At 38.1% G+C, this 21,915-nt stretch overlaps 1 protein-coding gene across 7 annotated transcripts in view; it reads left to right on the top strand.

The window, feature by feature from the left end:
• The window catches only part of LOC121600617 (hemicentin-2-like), a 220,148-nt gene extending 204,930 nt beyond the window's left edge, over positions 1-15,218 (top strand). For 6 of the 7 annotated variants that reach the window (XM_041929370.1, XM_041929366.1, XM_041929369.1 and 3 more), the window contains 2 exons: positions 12,809-13,105; positions 13,292-15,218. In XM_041929370.1, coding sequence (XP_041785304.1) covers positions 12,809-13,105; positions 13,292-13,650 — 656 coding nt within the window. In that variant the 3' untranslated portion in view covers positions 13,651-15,218. The remainder of the gene's footprint in view (positions 1-12,808; positions 13,106-13,291) is intronic. The other variant, XM_041929372.1, reaches the window with a different exon arrangement.
• The last annotated feature ends 6,697 nt before the right edge of the window (positions 15,219-21,915 follow it).

Genomic DNA, 21,915 nt, shown 5'->3' with positions numbered 1-21,915 from the left:
TGATCTTTAGTTCATTTTTTGACACATTTGCACCACAAAAGGTTCGCCCGCTCTCGTAAGGTTTCAATTTCGTCGGGAGAATTGAAATAATATGTAAATGTACCACGGTGGGTTGGGTAATGAACATACAACGATTTAAAAATGATGCCCGAATGGTGCCGGCTAGGAAGCCAAAAAAAAAACAAACCTCCAGTTAATTGATGTAACAAAGTTTTACATTTGTCAAGGGAGCTGTCCATTTTGTAGATACGGCAATCGCACACAACTTTGTAAAAGTTGTTCCGCCAATGTGACTCCCAAGTTAATTTAAAATTTTATTTCTCTGTGAAACTTTATTGAGATATATATGTGGTACTATCAACCATCTGTAGCTTCTTCCAAGAAACAGTATGTTATCAGCTAAAAAATGAAATAAAAAAAGCTTAGCACTACTTTTGATGAGATGTACAGCTCGACATAGTATAACCGTTTAGCTCGACAAGTATACGTTTGATGAAACAAAAACTAATTTAATATTTTCAATTCCATTTTCCTATCGAATGGTAACGAAATACAGTCTGCTCCCAAGATACGCGGTCAATGCGTCCCTGAGGCATTTGCGTAAGTCGAATATTACGCTTTTCAGTCAAAATATTTGCGCTTAGCGAGTATTTGACTAAATATTTAAATAATAATTTAATGGTGAATAGTCACAGTACCTAATATTTTTTTTAATACCTTTCGCGCATAAAATTTGGATATTTCTGACTTCAAAGCGATTTAGTAAAAAAGCTAATCATTTTACATTTAACAATTCTTGGAGCAAATTGTACCATTCATAAAATGTATAATGGATCAACTATCAAAGAAACGGGAACACGTGCGGAATAGTCAGTCGCGATCGGTTTGTTGTAATTAACACGTCGAATAAAGAATAGTAAAAATTATAATTCACTCCCTAGTATTTTCAATCCTTATATTTATAAATTTAGGAGTTTTTGGAATTTTTAAAAATGATATTGTTTGGTGATGTTTCAAGTGTAATAACAAATACCATACACTAACAAAACACGCAAAAACCTTTGGTATTCGGAATAATCTGGCGCAACTAGAACAGTTAATTTTGAATATTCTTGCAATGCATATTCTCGACTAAATTAAATTAAAATGAATTAAATAAGCACCAAAATAAGTAAACATAGTTGCAAAATTAACACTCCATTCACTTTGAGCGTGGGTGCAGAAATGAACGAGGTAACTGTCAAATCCTAGATCTCTGTATAAGAGTAAAAAAGGCCAATGCATTGACCTGTATCCTAAATAGACTTTGATTGTTCCACTGACGGGTTGGAAATTTCAGTCTGTTGGCTTCAAACAGAAAACGTCCGAAATGTAGAAAACTGCGTACCTCCGAGTCTGGGTGTTTCGAGAACCTCGTAACCTATGATTTGGGTTTGATCTTCTTCTTCTTCTATTTGAATGTCCATGTCCATGTTCCATGTCCGTGTAGGACGTTACGCCAAATAGAAGAATAAGATCAAAAACAATAAAGCATAAAGTAATCGATCAATCAGCAGCATTTCATAGCTTTTTGTAACCATTTTATTTGTCGTACAATATGCTTTTCTCACAATGTGTCTTGAATGTGTGAAGTTTATTTACATTTTTTACCTAAGATCCTAAGGGGTTGGTTCCTCCACCTTTCGGTCACTTGTTGGACAATGGTCGCGGATTGGCTTACACAAATGAAATAACGTTACAAACAAGACAGAGCTACTACACATTCACAAGCGCACCGGTAAAGCGTCGTCTAATGGTATGCAAATTGTTGTACAGGAGTATTTTCGGTGAAATATGATAATCTCATAATTACCCAGCTAACCTTGTCCACTCGAAAGGGCCCAATAGTCAACTCGTGCCCCTTTTTTGTATCCTTTTTTTACGATAAAAATTCAACTTTCTTCGCAAAGCTGAAGAAAAATATGTGCAAGAAAAATTCTGCAGACGGTTCTTCCACAGGAGCACATTCTGTAGATTTCCTAAGCTCGATAAACGAAATGAAATGAGCCCGAAGGCTTCGCTAGCAGCACTGTTGGGGTAATTTCACCGGTAGCTACGTCCCCAAAACTCTCTCTCTCTCTCTCTCTCTCTCTCTCTCTCTCTCTCTCTCTCTCTCTCTCTCTTTCTCTCTCTCTTTCTCTCTCTCTTTCTCTCTCTCTCTCTCACACACACACACACACGTGCTGGATCGTACTCAGGCTAGTAGGAAAATTATTGCATGAAAGTTATAATTTATGGACGACGATGGCAAATGGGCACCGGATAACAATGGGGCTGGGTCGTGGGCTTGAGCATTTCCGTTGCCACCTTCCCACTACCCGCTGTCGGTGGAAGCACGGGAATTTCTAGGGAGAAAAAAAAACAGTCTCAACCTAGTACAAACACAGACCTGGGGTGCTGCTATAAGTAAGATTGTGCTTCGCAAAAAGCCAACTGAGACCATGGGAACTTAGGTTGTGGCTGGTTGTTTGAGCTGGTAAGATATTCGCTGATTTTCTTCCCTTTTCTTGTTTTCTGTCCCCAGTGTGAAGGGTAAACATTCTTGAATATTTATTAAATCATCGAACCCTGTGCCGCGGGTTTGACCCACGTCCTGATGTTCGTTTTTCGTTGGACATGACTAATTCTTGAATATATTGCGTCCGGCAGGTGTTTTTTTTTGTTTTCACTACATTTTCGTCTGCTCCAAATACAGTGTTTCAGACTGCAGAGTATCGTAGTACGAAAGGACTACAAGACATAGGCAAATATATAGCAGCTTGTGGGGCACACAACACAACTGTGCTTTTAGAGGCAGTCCTGCTACAACCCCGCGTTGATAGGTATATCGGAACACGACCATAATTAAATGTTACACGGATCGGAATGACCTTACCTAAACTAATGTTTGGAACCTGCTTTCCGTATCCTGCCAAGCTTTTGCGTTCCCTGTCGTTTCAAACAGGCCAGAAATAGCTCATGGAGAGAAAAACGGTTCCCCATTCTTGCTTCCAAATTTGCTTGGAACAGGTTCAGGCTTGCGGTTCAGCCACAAATGGATGAAAATCGTGTCAAAAAGACATTTTGCATCGTTTGTTCCGCGTGTCAAAAGAAACGTACGGGAGGAGAAAAAACACTCCGTCACGACCCATTTAGTATGGTAGGCATAGATTAGATTGCTTAATTAAACCGTTTCAACGTAGGTATGGAGACGTATGGTTGTTTACCTTTGTTCCGTAATGTGGTTGATAGACATCACAGCACTCCGGAGACTCTCTTCAACAGTGCAGGAGTAAAGGTCAGTGCCAGTGAAGCTATTTTTTTCTTCATCGAAAGAAGGAGCCTATTTTAATGATCAATTTTCCAATTATTGAACGTAGCTATAATCAAATATCGTTTGTATCAGACTTTTCCGGAACATGCTGTGGTCTTTTGTTGCAATTCAGTTGTATCGTATATGCCGTTTGAAATATTACATAAATTAAATTACCTTTAACACCCCTCGTTAAGCATCACGATTGCAGGTTGCTTTTACATGACTTCCGTTTGCCACACTTCAAGCATTCCAAAGGGCATAATTATATTTCTTTTTATACTTCTTCTGTTCTACATGAACCGTCTCATTGCACCGCAAAGGTTTGCAATTTATTAATAAACTGCCTTTTCCTTGGTGATTATCCTTTCGTGGCGGTACACGGGACAATACCGTCGAAGCGTACTAATTGCTTTTCCATTGGGCTCGGGCAAAGTACGCAGGCTGAAGTAAAGCTGCATGAGCAGAAGTAATTATTGAACATGCATGCCTGATTACTTTTAAAACTAACATGTGGACCCTCAGACTGCGAATAAATTGACCCGAAACGGATGAATTTCCTTCTGTTTATACGGCACGTTTGAAAGCACACCATACGCGTGCTGGAAAATAATTTTCTTTTAATCAATAGTGGGTCTTTAATTAAAATGGCATGATGCCGCCAATCGTGCATTTTCATACACACACACTGTGAGTATTTATAACGATATTAACGATATCTTTTCGTATACTAAAAGAGTGCGGAGAACTATTTTTTCAAACCTATCATGTGTATGTACTATATTCTGTGGTAAAGACTTTCATCTCAATTCAGAGTTTCCTTCATTATTTTCATTGGGAATACTTATTCACGGCTTTAAACTCATGCCCCAATGGAGTTGAATCTTCAAGACTACAACCCATCTTTATGGCACAGCAGGATTGGAGGAAGCGAGTTGAAAAGCCAAGATGGAAGCTGTTACGGGAAGAGGCGCTCGCAAAAGATAAACTTTGCAATGATTTAAATTAAATTAATTTTCCCATCGGAGCCCCAAAACAGTTGATCCGTAGCAAGTGCCTCGATGACGCTTCAAGATGGTTTGTGTAGAATTCGCACAGGAAAATTGTGTCTTTTCAGTGTTCCAGCGTTATACTTGAACATACTTTCATCACTCTGCTCCATGAAGCACAACGACAAATACCGTGCAGCAGTTACTTTATCGCATCATTTAGTTTGCACTGAAAGTTTGACCTAGGCGGTTTTTGCAGCATATACGATTTTTTTTGTTTAAACTCATTCATTCAACATTCTTGAATTATGTTTCGTTAACCAGAAAATTGGAGTATCAAATTTTGGGCCACGCGATTCACAATTTTCAACGATTGGAGTCTTAAAATTTCTTTGAAATATGTAATGTTCTTCGAACGAAATTAAATTAACATTAAACCATGACAAAGAAAATTCCCTATTTCATTAATCAAGTTTCATCAATGATCGTCATCATTCTGCTCCATATATTTTTATTGTGATTTAAAAATTGTTTTTAAGATAATAAATATCTGTCAAAAATCCTATATCTTTACAAAATTATTAAAATAAAATGCTTGATATTTAATTTAATTTAATAACCGATTAGGCAAACAATAAGAATTTTTCAATATAACCAAGACTAAGACCATATAATAATGGTCATTATAAATGTTTGTTATTTTGTATACTTACTGCCATGCCATTTAACATCTCTTTTTTTATTTTTTAACATTTTTAACACATCTATCAACATTTTTTATTTCATCGAATGTTTTTAACATGAAACATTTAAAACCAAAATATTTAATCAATGATCGGGCAATAAGGATAAAACCCACATAGTTTTCGCTCGTTTCCGGCTTTTTTTATGGAAAATGTTTGTTAAATAGTTGAAATTACTATTGAGGCTAGAATACAAAAAAACATTCGGCCGGATTCCGACCGCATAAAATAACCAATGTATTTAAAGATCATCTTAACATAAAATAATATAAGAGGATGTAAATAAAAATCATACAAACCAAAAAACAGCAAACCATTTTTCGTTCGATAATCTTTTTATTTTATTTGCATGAATTTGGTGCCTGGTCCCATACACTTTGGCTATCCAATTGACTACATGCTGGTGAAAAAAAGACTAAATGTAATACGATGGTTGTATCATTCACGTGATATCTCTCCGTTTTAGCGACGTAGCAAAAAAAGAATATTTTTGTGCACTGCATTTTTACTATGCTTCTGTTTTTTCCCGCTTCACATAGTCGATTTTTGTACACGAATACTCGCAGCGCCATATAATGCTTAATTGCATTTTAATTCCTAACACATTGGACTGTAATTACGAAACCACCCATCCTTTGCAACTTCCGCTGCAGTATGAGCAGGTGCTTTTACTGTTTTTTACCACTATTTTTCACCGACGTGTTGATTCTATCAAGCGGTCTCGATCTCGCCATTGAATGAACAAACGCGATAAAAAAGGCGATTCACAGCGGGAAAAGGGGTAGGAATTGTACTGTTTAGTATGCACCTTGCAACACTTGGGTTGGCACAGTTTTATCCTTTCGCCCTCCGTAGTATTGAAATTAGTAGACAGTGAAGAGAAAAGGTAAGAGAGCGAGAGCCAGTGGCAGAGAGCAAGCTGGAATGGTAAGCTGATCCAGTTGCAGCTTGAAAGCAGCAGAAGCAGCATGGCACAGATTAAAATAGCTTTACCCTAAGAAACAGCTATCCTGTTCATGTTCTCGCGTAGTTGTGTGTCGTTTACGGCTACCTCAACCCTTTTCTGCCTTCTTTACCAAGCAATTTTTTTGTCTCTGCTCAGCAATTTGTCCCTGAAATTCCATGGACACGATGATTGTGCAGTGGTTTCAAGCGAAAGGATATAAAAAGCAACGAGTCAGTTGTGGCTCAAAATCTAACCTCAGCGAACGACAACGATGACGCTGACAACTCCCGTCGTGCAGGTGTAAATTATGCAGTTTAGATTTAATCAATTTCGTGCCTGATATCGTGGTACATGGTGCATGCAAGCAACGCTCGCACTACATTGACCGATGAGGTAGAAAACATTCTACATGTTTTTTATGTGGTGTAGAATTTTAAACGTTGGTGTCGTTTTATTTTCCTATCAGCCTCAAGGGTACCGTACCATTAACGTGATCTATTGCAATATGGTCAATTCGAATCTTTCTGCATGTACAAAGGGTTATATTGTATGTCATACAATGTCATATGTCAGTATTGTAAACTTACAACCTGTTTGGAAAAATTTAAATCCCGGCAATCCTAAATGTTTCTGAAAAGTTACGCTAAAATAGTTTCAATAGTCTTTGTTGCACTCATGACACTCCTCTTAGTAGTGTTTCCCTGAAGTATATTTAAAAAAAGCTCATTACTTCTTGCTTGATGGAAAACACACAGCTCATACGTTTTCAACTCAAAAGCACTTAAAGCATACAACGTCGAACCAAATGAAATGAAATGAACATTTTGTTTTTAAATTTAGACCATTGTGAATAATTCATTAGCAGCAATGAAGATCGCAATAAATTTACTGCCCTTTTAATAGAACAAGTTGCTGAGGTACACACACGTTAGTGTGCATGTGATGTTGAGTTTTAAATTATTCTGTGCGTCATTTTCTGCGTTTCTTTCAACGTATACTACAAAGTGCGATTTACTTTCGTTGACCTTTTCATTTCGTGTGCAATTTCTATGCACGCTATAACATAAATACTATTCGTTGCACATGTACAGAGGCGGACGTAAAGTCGGATATTTTCACCTATTATCTGATTTTGCGGCACCCTGTACAGTTCTCTAGACCACTAATCGGAAAACTTTTTTCTCCCATTGGTGAGGACACTCTTCAGCTATGTTCTTGCAATATATCAACAATATTAGCATAGCAATTTGAGAGAGTGTTATTTTTGTCATAATTTTAGAGTTACTTAAACTTTCAGAAGTGTCAGAAATGAAGGATTGTTGGAAATTTACTGCCTAACCTAATTGCATCGATGACGTTCTTCATTTTTTAGATAGAATATTCACTGCTTCGAATATGATCAACATTTTTGTTCCTGGCTTGGTTACTGAGTATGTTTGAACATGTCAATAACATGAATCTTATCTATCTTTAACAAGGTAATGATTAAGACTTCGTGCCATAAGCGCTCATGCATCCCCATAACTTTCTAGATACCGTAACAAGTTCAATGGTTCTAAGCATGAATATTCCTTCTGGATTTTGTCAACCTGCGCGACATTTTCCTCATCATAACTAATGTTTATCTTGCATTGATACATACATTCTAAATAAATTCTATCTTGAAAATACAATTCTAAGCCTTTCTTGACAGTTTACCTTTGAACAAAATGCAACTTCCTTACTAGCGTAAAACTCATCAACATAAATTTGTTACAACCGATAGCTTTGACGTGGCCTTCAACAATATTTTGTTGTTCTTATCTATTTATTATGTTCACGTAGTTCGATTTCACAATCATGAATAATTAGTTTTTCATTCCAACACCCGCAAAAACGCACGTTTATGAAGACTTCTCTACATCCAAATATTTTCCTAAAATACATTTGTTTCTCGTCTTTTATTTGTATCAATTTAGGTATTATGTAGAAAATCAAACAAAATTTTCTCTATAATTTTATTCCTGATACTTCTAAATTATTTCATTACATTTAAATTATGAAGAACAAAAATACGCTTTTTAAAATTACTCTGATATTAAAATTGGTTAATCCGGACCATAAGTGGCCGCCACTGTAAAGCTCCACGCTTCAGTACAGTAAGGTGGATGAAAATAGTTTTCTTTTTGATAATACAGCAAAACATTAATTTCTTTAGCAATACACCCATCTTGGACCTTTAACTTTAACAGCATACTTTGGCTTCAGAATCAGTCTCCAAAATTCCAATTTTAATAGCATTACTAAAAGCTCGCAAGATCTTTTTCAAGAAACTGCGATGAAAAAAACATCTTGTGGATGTTTAATGATGCTGTCAATATTGCAAAGTTATCCTAGAAACTGGGTAAGAAATTTTCATTTTTGTAATACTTAATATTTTTACAGCGCAATCTACCCCAAAAAACATTCCTATCAAGCTGATTTTCATTCAGCAGGAAGCACAATAAATATAAAACAAATGAATCATCACAAAGCCATGGAGACGAACACCTTGCTTCGAACATGCCTTCCTTCCTTATAACATTGTAGAAGTAGCCATGTACAAATCCTTCATTACCGGTAAAGTAATAAAATCCATCTAAAAAGCATCGTATCGTGAGCATGTCCGCTTTCATCCCTAAGGATCTGCTATTTCTATTCTTTTTTTGCTTTATTTTTCCATTCTCACCTTGCTTCATCTACTTTCACAATGTACTTCCTTTCGCGATATCAAGTAAAAACAGTAAAGTAAAAAAAAGTGGAAATTAGTTGTACAAGGTTTTCGGAATGCACTGAGAAGAAACCTTTTCCAAAAACTGACCTTTCGCAAATGATAATCCCTTCTGGAGCCCTGTACACCTTAAGGCGTACAAAGGTTGAACAGAGACGTGGCTGAGTAGGGAAACAAAAAGTCTAGTAAGTGCAATTACAATTTCTCACTCGCACTCAACGATTTGCTGGGTTTAAGCTGAAAGGGTGGCACCGACAAAAATTAAATCCGGTAAATGCATTAGTGTTCGATTAATTAACATAGAAATGTGTCCACCGTGAACAGCTTTTCTTACATCCTGAATCCTCATGCTTTTGTGGACGAACAAAAAACACCAAAAAGGACCGACGAATGCCATCACAACCAAAGACAAAGCGAATGGCAAACCGTTAGAATCGAGTGCAAATGGAAGTAAACTTTCGAGTGGATTTATTTTCGTCCCCTTTCTATTCGGTCGCTTAGTGCCTCACGAGACGAATTATATAAGTTCTGGTGCAAATTATTGAATTTACCATCTAAAGACTTCGTAAACGGATGAAACTTTCTTACGCTGAGAAATGGCCATTTTCGATTTCGTTCGTAAAACAAAATCCTGAGTAATTGAGAAAGTACCAAACGAACTCTGATTCTTTGGCGCTGTCACCAGCTTTTCCCAGACGTGTTTGAAAGAAATTGATCCCGCTGGTGAAACAGAATTAGTTCGGAAGTAGAAACATGCTTAGGGGTTTTGAATGGAGTAAATTCACTAATTGACGCCAAACTGCTACGGTTTTCTAAATCCAGCCAGTGCCTCGAAGGAAACTAATAGCAATGACAATTGATTCTTGGTTGAGTTGTGATTTGTGTATGGGTTGTGCGAAAGGCTTCTTTTACGACACAAAAAAAATAAATACATTCATTTTCGTTAATTTAATAAAAGATGTCAATTTCAATTAAATATGTCAATACATTAGATACCTATTAACTTTATTATTCTTTATTTTTGAAGAATTTGAAGTTACAGTAAATGTAATGTAACTGTTCCGAAACGAAAACTTACTATGGGAGTGTATAATCTATTGAGGCGTAATTTAATCAAAGAATATCTTTAAATAATTTAATTTAACAAAAAGTACTTGTAAGCAATTTAATAATCTTTCAGTTCTAGAATTTGTTCTCAAGTTTTCCTAGCTAAAACATATCAATTCTTAACTCAATTTATCATATCCATTTCATCAACCGCTGGAATAATCTTATCAATAATTATTTCTTTAAGCATAATACGATCAATACTCTGCAAGGAATGTGTTTTAGATAAGCATTTCCATTGATTTTTAAACTCTCTTGACATGATTTGTTTTCTTTTTTTAATATAAATATAAAAAACTCATGGTTATTTGGCCTTCATTTTTGTTTAAATCTTTTCAAAAAATGAAGTTCAACACAGATGTTTCCAAATTTCTACCAAAATACCAAATTCATCTCCATAGTAAAGCTCCACCATTTGCCATGTAACATTAAACAGTTTACATTAGTCCTAAATCACGACTCAGTTGCCCTTCCACCGTTCCGAGGCGACCGGTAAGCTTGGTCGACACGTAAGGTTGCACAAAAACGAAAGCCATAATGTAAACATTGTCAGTGACGACGATAATGATAATGAAGGAATTTAGCAGGAACGCTCTAGCAGGAAAAAAGTGCCAGGGCAAACAGCACACCACCCAAATACGCCCGGGTATACATTTGTGCTGTTTTTACTGCAACCGTCCGCTTCGACCCCGTACAGAAAAAGTTCTCGGATGTAAGCTTCGATGGTGGGAAAAAGATATCCCTGTCACAGAAACAACCTACGGCAGGGCTGCTCGTACCCTGGTGGGTAAGGCTACTGTTTGTCTCAGTGGAATGCTGCAAACGACGTGGCGGAAATGAATCGCTGTTGATGTTTAATTTTAGTCCAGCCCGCCCATCACACCAAATGGTTCGCACCAAACGCAACGCACAGGGATGGATGACATGTTCCGCCATGAAGAAGCCTCCCGTAGGCGCATGGAAGTTTGGGAAGTGCAAAAAGGGACGTTCGCTTAGTTTTGGGGGTGTTTTTATTTTTCACGCCTCGTTGAGACCGCCCTCCTTCGAAAGGACAGCTGTGGTGTTTTCCACCCTCATTTTCCTCCTTCCTACTCTTGTTCTGTGTTCATCCAGTATGGTTTAGATAAGGACGATCTCATTTTTCATCCATGTACTAACACTCAACTTCTGCCACTGCCGGCTGCGTTCGGTGCTTTTGGAACCTTGTAGGAAAACCGAGAGACTTTAAGCTTTACCGCTTTGCTGGTTTGGAGCAGCTGTTGTGTACTTGTTGCGGTTCGACATTTGACGGGCTGGGTCATCACGTTTTGGAAGGAGGACCTAATTAATTGTAATGCCTATTTCAACCTACCATTTGTTAGCAATCGGGCCAGATATTCTCCATTCTAGCCGCTGGCCGAGATGGGAAAGCTCTTATCCCTGACGTTAATGACCGATTGTTTGATGGTGCCTCAAAACTAAACAGATCCGAAATTAGTCCCACCCAAAGTCAGATGTGGTAACACTTTGTTTGATTTGGTAAAACAATGCAAACACTTGTTCTAGGCCCTGAAGCGATACAGATAAGGAGCGAGAACTAACAAGGTGTGGCATAACACATGTTATTCTAAGCGGTGGTACACGAAACAACGATAGTAAATCAATTCATGCTTATAAGGGGAAGAGAGAAACATGCATCAGGGACAGGATCGTCTGTGAACTGTATTAGATAATTCCTGTTGCAAATACTTTGTTGCATTATTCATGACGTCACTTTTCGATTGCAGTGCATTACTAGGCCTGTTGTACGAAAAGCTCATAATGCCGAGGAATATTTTCAGTGCAGATTATGTTTTACGCAAATAGAAATGATCATTCAAAATGCATTGACATTTATAAAACTATGAAATTTTGAATGTTTCAAATATGTACATATTTACATATTTTTTATTGTTACAATAGTACATAAGGTTGACTTGGTAAGACTTGACTATCCAGCTGTGTATTACTCAATAAGACTCGATAGGACGTCATCACCGCGTAGGTCGTTACGCCTAACAGAAGAAGTGTTGGAGTCAACTGAATCAGAAATCCTTGGTACATTTATGCGAATGTTTTTGTATGATGGCATTGCTTTTACGGGAACAAGTCACGTAAATTCTTCTTTTTCTTGTGGCACAACAACGCTGCCGGTCAAGGCCTGTCTGTACCACTTGGCTTTCAGTGACTTTTTGTTACCGTAGCAGGATAGTCAGTCCTACGTATGGGGGCACGGACCCATGAGGAGCATGTTGTTAAGTCGTTCGAGGTGACGACTGTACTACCAGACCGGCCCAAGTCACGTAAATTATTATACATATAATATTTAACAAAAAAATAGAACAAAGGCGCATGAACTGTGTGGGTTGGAATAATAAGAGACGTACAGATCACAATTATCTTAGTTTAGAAAATATTTCATTACATTTGAAAATATCAAAGAGACAAAATAGAAAGCTAAACATAACCCTGAACAAACTTAAACTAGTAAAGCAATATTTTTGTAAAATGAAATCGAGTAAGATATTACCACTTCAAAGTAGAAGAAGAAAAAGACATGGCCAAAACAAGTCTATTGCATATTACAAACTCATCACGTTTTTATTAAAATTGCACACTTGTTCAAATTTGCACAAAATACACGTCTGTGTCTTCATAAATATCAGCAATAATGCCCCTGAGATTCTTGACAACTCAATAAAGATATCGTTCAGTGTCATTTGCATCCCATTTCAGACATTTGCATCCCATGTTGCTTACTTTTATACGAAGCGTCGTTCAGTACATAGCAAACATACGCATCCTCCTAGTCATAGCCGAAACAAAGCTATCGCAAAATGGGCATAGTTGATTGCAATTGTATGCTTGCAATCGAACAGCAAACTCTTAACTGAACACGTTTGTTCTTTTTTTTTTGTTTTGTAGTGCCAACGGCCACAATAATCGGTGGACCAGATCTGCATGTGGACAAGGGCAGCACCATCAACCTGACCTGCGCGGTCAAGTACAGTCCGGAGCCGCCAGCGTACATCTTCTGGTATCATCATGACGAGGTGATCAGCTACGATTCGAGCCGTGGAGGTGTTTCGGTCATCACGGAGAAAGGTGACGTCACCACCTCGCACCTGCTGATTCAGAATGCTGATCTGGACGATTCGGGCAAGTACTCCTGCTCACCGTCCAACGCAGACGTGGCCAGCGTACGCGTGCACGTCCTCAACGGTAAGTGTAACCATGAAGCTGCTGCTACCGAACAGGCACCTGACCAGTGCACGAGTGAGAACGAGCTCAGTCAGCAAAGAAGGTGTGAGAGGAAACATGTGCCTTTCCGCATTGCACTTTATTCCCCTGCTGAGTGTAGGGAAAATAACACAAACCACACGTCACTTCTATTAACGCTGATATCAGTTCGCGCGGTCGTTTCAGGTGAACATCCGGAGGCGATGCAGACTGGTGGCGCCACGGCAGTCGTTTCGTCGGACGCTCTCTTGTTACTACCACTGATCCTGCTCGCACTACTGCTCCTCACGATATCTCCATCAGCATCGATGAGCGTCGTTTCGCCGATTCCCAGTAGAAAACTCGACCGACAACCGACCTCAAGCGAACGAAAACTATCGGTGACGTTGGCTTCATTCGCCACCGGTGGGTGTAGGAGAGACCGGACGCTTCTTCAGCATGGGGTAGCTTCAAATATTCACCACCACATTACCGTCACTGTATGCATCGACGAACGGACGTCCGTACGGTGTGATTCTGCGAGATGATAAACCCCCCATCGATTTGGAACCGAGAGCAGTAGTGTCTGGCACCGAAGCCAGGACAGAAGGTCATAGTTTTTTGTTTGTTTTTGGCTTTCGTTACCATAGATAACTTTACCTTTTCTCCACTACCCTCGATGCTAGAGAAGCAGCAATCGTAGTTTTGCCATGGGAGGGTACGTTCATAAATCCGTTCCATGTCTCGGGAGACATCGGGAGCGTAAGTGTTTGTGAGAGGATGCGATTTTCTCGCTGTCTATTGTGACAGGTACTAGGTGAAATGGTAGTATAGCATCAAGCACATATACTTTGGAATTGGTTGAAAACAGAAGCAGAACATAAAGCTTGTTGATAGACATGTGGTTTTATTGCAGTTGTTGGTTGAAATTAATTTGATTTGTTTCATTGTTTTCCAATTGATTGGCACATGGTGTGTTTTGATTCTTTTTTCTCCACCGACCATCGTATATTATTTTAGTTTTAATGAATCTTCATTTTATTTTGCTGAAAAAGAAGAAATTAATTTGATTTGTTTCATTGTTTTCCAATTGATTGGCACATGCTGTGTTTTGATATTTTTTTCTCCACCGAACATCGTATATTATTTTAATTTTAATGAATCTTCATTTTATTTTGCCTGCAAAAGAAGAGTTTTGTTTGCTCTGTGCAAACCACAGTCCTCCTGAAACAACCGAATACGAACGGTACAAATTTAACACGTGCCCATGTTGACTTAGAACCATTGAAATGTTACTACGCCGAAAAATACGTGAAGGATATTTGTTTACGTGTAATGATCGTTTTTATATTGCTGTTCACAGGCACGTATAAAAGTTATAGGAAAAATATTATTTAAATCCGTACGTACAATTTGAAAAAAAAGGAAAAAAACGAGATAATTATCTTTCATCTCACCAATGCGATTGTTTAACTAGCATTTTTGTTTTCAGCATTTAGATAAATCAATCAAATTGATGATAGAATAAGTAAAAAAAATGCAAAATTGGTAGCACTACGATGACTGAGGAAAAGCAACTTTTCACTCACAATATCTTGTACATTTAAAAATATGAAGAAAAAAAACATACAATCCCAAGGCTCATACACTCAACAAAACGTAACAACCAGATTAAACTGCAAAATAGAAAACCCCAAATCACTACACAACTACTTCTACACTCGGTACATAACAAAAATACACACACACACAAATACGACAGCAACACTCAACAACAAAATGTCATAAAAGAAAACATTAAAAATACTAGTTGAATGATGACAAGCGAGATTTTAATCGTGGTGTAGTTTTTGATCCATAAAAAATCTATATAAAAACAATTTCATGCAGACAAATTTGGATTTGTCAAGTTGTAAAGTTTGCGGTAGATTATGAACAATTTTGTGTGTGGCAATTAGTACCGAATGAGTTTAATTTTCCTCTTCAGTTCATTCATCTTACCAAAAGAGCTGTACTGTACATAATACTATACGATTAGAATCTTTAATCACTTCACTATTGTTCCGAAAAAGCACACACACACACAGAACAAACAACGAAACATTTTGATGAAACGTAAAATGGGAAGCAATATGAATGAATGCGTTCGAATAGAAAAAGACAAATTTTGCGAATGTATTTGCGGAAAGCATAAATGAAAGTTATTACCAGTCTTTGCGTGGAGCAAAGGTTAAAAAACCAATGACAGTATCGGAGGAAATTAAATAGATTTTTTTTTAAATAGATCTAATGTTTAATTGCCGACTCCTAAGACAATGCTTTTTTTCAGATAATTTAAAATTCTGTGGCTTTTCCCGTTCCTCACGCCAACTGCCAGATAAGCCCGATTGCCAAGATTCCATGAAAATTAATTATTGAAAAATGATATGCGAATCAACACACCACCCGCAACGAAGTTTATTATATTTGGTTCGACTAATTAACTCATCATGATCAACAACAAAAAATCTTCACCGAGCGAAATCAATTGCGAAACAATTTGTTCATAATCAGCCCATTTATGGAAAGCCATTATAATGCCATTGGCAGATCCCTGGCACGCTTCCAACCTTTCTTCCCACGCGAGGACCCTTCTACCACCCCGATCAGAAAGCGAGCATGATATAACGCTGGCACACAGTTTCAGTTAACTGCTGTCGGGATGTTTTTTTTCCTGATAATGGGTGCGGTTTTACTTATCTTTAGCTCTTTTTTTATAATGTAGTGCAATAGCAGCTATTATCGGGTAACCATTTCGACATCAGCTGGATCAGTGCCGTAACTACCACAAACCAAAATCGCTTCTCAGTGGGCTTTCCACCACACGCACTTCAAACCGTACGAAGTTACGGTACGAACACGTGTGTGTGTGTGTGTGTGTGTGTGTGTGTGTGTGTGTGTGTGTGTGTGTGTGTGTGTGTGTGTGTGTGTGTGTGTGTGTGTGTGTGTGTGTGTGTGTGTGTGTGTGTGTGTGTGTGTGTGTGTGTGTGTGCAGGCTTTTCAGTAAGAGTTTGTGGTTACGAAATCGAGCAGGAATGAAGGCAGAGAAATAAAAATGATCCCACCGTCTCGAAAGAAAGACTTTTCCTGTGTGTGTGCTTGGTGTTCGGTTTACCAATCGTCGGGATGCGGTTCGGCAGAAGTGGAATGGTATAAAAGCGAAGCAGAAGGGATGAAAAACAATTTCCGAAAAGCGTGCACCGCTCTACACGCAATCGCCACACGAGACACGCCCGGGACGCCTTTCAATATCATTAAAAAAATATTGATGCATAAATAATTGATTCGGTTTTTCACTCCTCTGGTCTGCGTGTGGTTTCGGCTACTCGGCTTCAAGCGTTGACCAAAGACGGGCTTTACTTCCGGCTCCAGCCAGTTTTTTCACATCACGTTCGTTGCGTTCGTTTCTGTTCTGTACGAGATTTTCTACCTTCTTCTACGCTTCGTATCACTTACAGCCGAAAGCTCCTCCAATAACGATTCAAATCAAGCCTCACCGAAACAAAATCCAAAACTAAGCAAAGCCTAAGCTACGCGTGTGCCCACTGGCAGCACGGATCCTTCTGAATCATTCAACAGTAAAAGCCACCCTTAACCGACACCTTGTAGGTGTTGTGGAAAAAAAATGTAACCATGTAGCTCAAATGGCACGTTTTCTTTAGCGAAAGCGTTTCCCCACGGGATAGCACGGCGTACTTGTGGAAACGAACGAGAACAAATCATTTCACTCCCGATCATTCCGCCCTGTGCCTAATTCGCAAAGCTTTCGCAGTCAAAACAAAACACAAGCTAAGAATAAATTGAGTAACTTTGCAACTTTTGGCAGCCGGTGAAATGGAATGATGCGAATATTCGCAAACGATTCTCCAACTAGGATCGCTGTCGAATGCGGACTCGGTACCGGGAGGGGAGTGGAGGATGGTTCATGGGAAATTGATAAGATTGCTTTTATTGCACAAAAGTGATGATCGCAGAAAGGTAGGGCTGGAAAGCTTCGATCGAAATCCAGATGCCACCAACCTTATCCGTGCACAGTGATGAAGAAGAACATAATTGGTGTTTTTGAACTTCCGGGAAATTTAGTAAGTTGAGGTTTATAATTGAAACCATACAGCAGAGAAGGCAATCACAACCGCAAGCCTGGTACGGTGATTCGAGGTAAAGTTTAATTTTCATACTGTCGCGGTTTAGCTAATGAAGAGTTGATGAAACGTACAGCATAAAGATTGAAAGAAAATTTAGAGACGGATGTAGATAAAAGTGTACAAAGTTATTATAATGCAGGAGGTTCAAACACAGATATGAATTCCGCTCTACACACACACACACACACACACACACACACACACACACACACACACACACACACACACACACACACACACACACACACACACACACACACACACACACACACACACACACACACACACACACACACACACACACACACACACACACACACACACACACACACACACACACACACACACACACACACACACACACACACACACACACACACACACACACACACACACACACTTCATTTACAATCAATCAGCGAGCATTAAGATTGAAGCTGGAGGATAAATATCTATTTTTCGTTGAACGATGGGAAATATTAACGTTAGCAAAATGTGTACATATTACAGTTGGAAGTGGAAGTGAAATAAATGCAATGCATACCTACAAACAAAACGTAATAATGTATGATTTTTTTTTGTAATAATCAAAGTTATGAAGAACAGAAACATAACAAACCCGAAAAACAATTGTTGAATCTTGAATTAAGTGCATAACTGAATAAGAGAGCTAATCCAAAACCATTCCTATGGGAAGAATCGAATGCAGAAATAAACAATCATTCGAAACATTTGTAAATATCACTATGTAAACTACTTCTCGAGTAAAACATTAACATACCGACTAAAAACACCCGCAGTGGCTCGCACAGTATAAAATCACATCAGTTACAAACATAAGAAAATGGATAGCAAAACTGCAAAACATGACGTACAAGAGCAGTTGTGTATTTGCGATCAAAAGTGGAGACAAAAAAATTAATTTTGAACCCTTTCCAAAGGATTGAGATTTAACTGCTGTGAACCTTACGAAGAACGCGCGAAAGTGTGAGTGAGAAGGATAGGGCAAACCCTGCAAGAGGGAGGCAAAAAGCAGAATGTACTGTAAAGCGAACAAGTGGCAGACAAGTAGATTGTGAAGTGGTTTGAAGAATGATTAATAAATATAGCATCTGAGTTGATTATAAAACTATAGACCATCATCTCGTTCTTCAATGTTTTACTCATGTTTCGAGTTTTGGTTTTTTTCGTTTCTCACCATCTTTTCCAGATTTAGTAATACAAGACCAAAGGGATGGAATATTCACGATCAAAAAGACAGCACGCCTCGACGAGGGTCTATCTAGTACACTTAGCCTTCGCCCCGAGCACAATTTGCGGGAAAAATTATGAACTGCTTCAAGCTGTTGAGATTCTTTTCCCCTTTTTGCGATTCAATTTTCGCATTTCATGTGCCACCAACGCTCCTACCCCAAACGCAGCGACGGTTATTAAAATGGAAAGAATTTTATTGACCAAAGAAACAGACGAGCTACACACAGTGGGGATTTGTCCTCGAACGGTTTGCTGGATGGGTAGGTCTTTAGCAATAGGGTATGAAACGATTTTCTACCATATCAGTGCTCGAGCTGAACAATTTCCCTGTCATTGTACGCTAAGGATGCGTATAAAAACATGATATTTATGATTCGTTTTGTGTCATTTTCCCCCACACAAAACTGGAAAAGATGTTCTGGTTGTTTCGCATAGCAAGCATTTAAATTATTTCAATTTACTGTGTTCCGTTTGTGGAGTACCGTTTAAATGCGTGTAATTTGTTTTGCGACCAAAAGGAAAATTGTTTGAAGTTTATGAACAAACTATAGCGTTGTAATATTAATTGTATCGTCTATGTATCGTTCTTCAATGGTTCATTTTAATTCCTTGAGACCGCTTTTTTTAGTCACACTTCGACTTGTGTAATGATGAGTAATTTCTAGAAGATAAAAAAGAAGAATCTAGTATAAAAAATTTCTAATCTAATATAAAAAATCTTTTCAATTTCTATGGAACGACCAAACCACTCAATTCAGCATTTGTAGCTTGACTTGTTTTTTTTTCTTTTTCACAAGATCCACTCAGTGGAATGTTTCGAGCCCTCTTGTTTTTTTTTGCCTTGTTTCGTTTGACTTTGTTTAGTATAACCACACATTAATAGTCAACAAAAAGTGTGTCAACAGATGAGTAATCATTAATTTTATTAACTTCCCGAAAAGCTTTGAAAGTCAGATTCATTACAGATTTTTTAAAGATTAATTTATTACCACTACTACAGGAACGCAACACCTATAGTAGTACTGAGAAAAATGCTGATCATTATTGCTGGTGCAGTGTACCACAAGTAAGAATATTGAAAACACAGTATATTAAAGAATACTCCTTAAAAGCATTCAGGCATCAAAATCATCATACCACAAATAATTGCTCCATATGTGGTATCAATGATGATTTATTTATTATTTATTGTTTAATCTTCAACAGGCCGCATCGTCTAATCAAGATAAGTAACAGTACATAAAAAAAATTACGTAGCAAAAACAAGATTTGTATCGCAATTCACTGCGGCCACGGCAGAAGCCGGAGACGTTCCTTGAAGCACTGAATTGAGATGTTGAAGTCGAAGCAATCCGAAACAGTGTTGAAAACAGCCGACATGTGAAACATAGGGTCAGACCAGCGCTGAAATAAGGTTGAGCGAGCCGTAGAGTCTCTCTAGACCAGCTGTGTCAAACTCATTTTATCAGAGGGCCGCAATTACAGATTTTCAGTGTTTCGTGGGCCGCAAAGCTGAGAATAAAAAATGTACCTCAATATTTATATAAAGTACTGTTTAAAATTATTATTGTTAAACCAATTGACTTTTTGTACTCCTCGCTTCAAATCTGGAATAGTTTCTTATTTACAAATTTGCTATGTTTTTTTTTCATTATATACTTTTTTCTTTGAAAAAATTTTTTAATGTACTTTTAAAGTCACATGCACTGTTTTCATCTTTTTTGTTAAAAAAGGATATTTTTTATTAGTCACAGTTCTGTTAGAAAATATCACTCAACCACGCTTTTTCACTGAGGTAGGGGAAGTCTACCAGCCTGTTGCGAATCTTTTTCAAGCCATCCGAGCTATCTATCGATTGATGAATAACAAAAATATTTGACTGCAATTTTTTGACAGATCAAAAGGAAAATTGTAATAAAACGTGTTTAAACATTTTTTTTTTCGTTAATACCATGTTCCAACGGGTATATGGTGGTATATTCATTTCTTATTACAAGAACCCATATTTTACGAATAATTTTGTTGAATTACGAAAATTTTATCTGACGAAGATTCGTGGTGTGTGATCCCATAAAGATCGGCAAATCTTGTTTTGACACTTGAAGAGAGATGATTCGCGAATTGAGGTATGGACCGGATCCATTTCTCACTGCATATTAGATGCTCCGTACTACAACCGATGACTCCAACGGTTCCGAATGGTTTTAAAGTTTAAACGGCTCTTTAGGCTTCGGACGGCACCGAACGGAACTGTTGATTTTATATGGCCGAATTCGGATTCGCTATAGCTAAGATCGAAAATAGTTTTGAGTCGTGAATGCGATTCTGACAATCCATCACTAGTTGTTGCGAAGTTTCCAAGTGTGTGTATCAAGTTATTTTCATTCCTTTTTCATTTGTAGAAGTTTGGCGCAAATCTATTTTTTCCATATAGAATGTGCAATCGAGTGTGCACAAAATTATGCTAATATTCAGAATTTAATCGAAACATAATACGACTGAGTTTGCATTCAATTCAATGTTTCTTAAGGGTCTCGATTGTTGTGTACGATTGTGTAGAGTAAGTTTATGAGATGGTATGGATACATTCATGTTAGATTCGGAAAATATACCATCAAAATGATTGTTCTTCTCTGGAAAATTTAATACACTTCGACAAATAGTAATAACAGTTTTTTGATTTGTAGTGATTTTAGCAATTCTAAAAATATTCTCGCGGGCCGCATTCAGCATTGACGAGGGCCGCAAGTTTGACATACCTGCTCTAGACCAAAGTGTTCGGGATGGTGCATAGATATCGACTCGATGCAACAAAGGCCTAAGTCGATAGAGCCATTTAGCAAACCAGCGATAAAAGAGCACTGTGCATTGCGTCTTCTATCCGACAGAGGTTCAAGGCCTAGAAGACGGCACCGCACAGCATACGGAGGAAGATTATTGCGATCCTGCCAGGGAAGAAGGCGTAGTGCATATCGCGTGAGCTTACGTTGAATCGCCTCAAGTCGACCAATTGAAGAAGCAGTAGTTGGGCTTCAGAGTATGCACGAATATTCCAGAACCGATCGAACGATACAGTTGTAGACAGCTTTAATGCACATGGGGTTGCGGAATTCATTAGTTGTCCGGATAACCACGCCAAGTAGTTGTTTTCCTCTGGCTACAACGTCATCGATATGCTGTTTAAAGTTCAAACTTGAATCAAGAAGAACGCCCAGGTTAACACATTCTTGTTACGATGTCTGGTATTTGAAACTAATATTGCTTTGAAAGAGAATTAAATATTATATGCCATAAATGACACGTTGCGTAAGCGTATCAAGCTCGCCAGACTCCAGTGAGCTAGTCATGTTAGAGGCGTAACATCATTCTATCGAC

Source organism: Anopheles merus, chromosome 3L, assembly GCF_017562075.2.
Source record: "Anopheles merus strain MAF chromosome 3L, AmerM5.1, whole genome shotgun sequence".
In the NCBI taxonomy this organism is placed as follows: Eukaryota; Metazoa; Arthropoda; class Insecta; order Diptera; family Culicidae; genus Anopheles; species Anopheles merus.
This window is presented reverse-complemented; position numbering and strand designations above follow the sequence as displayed.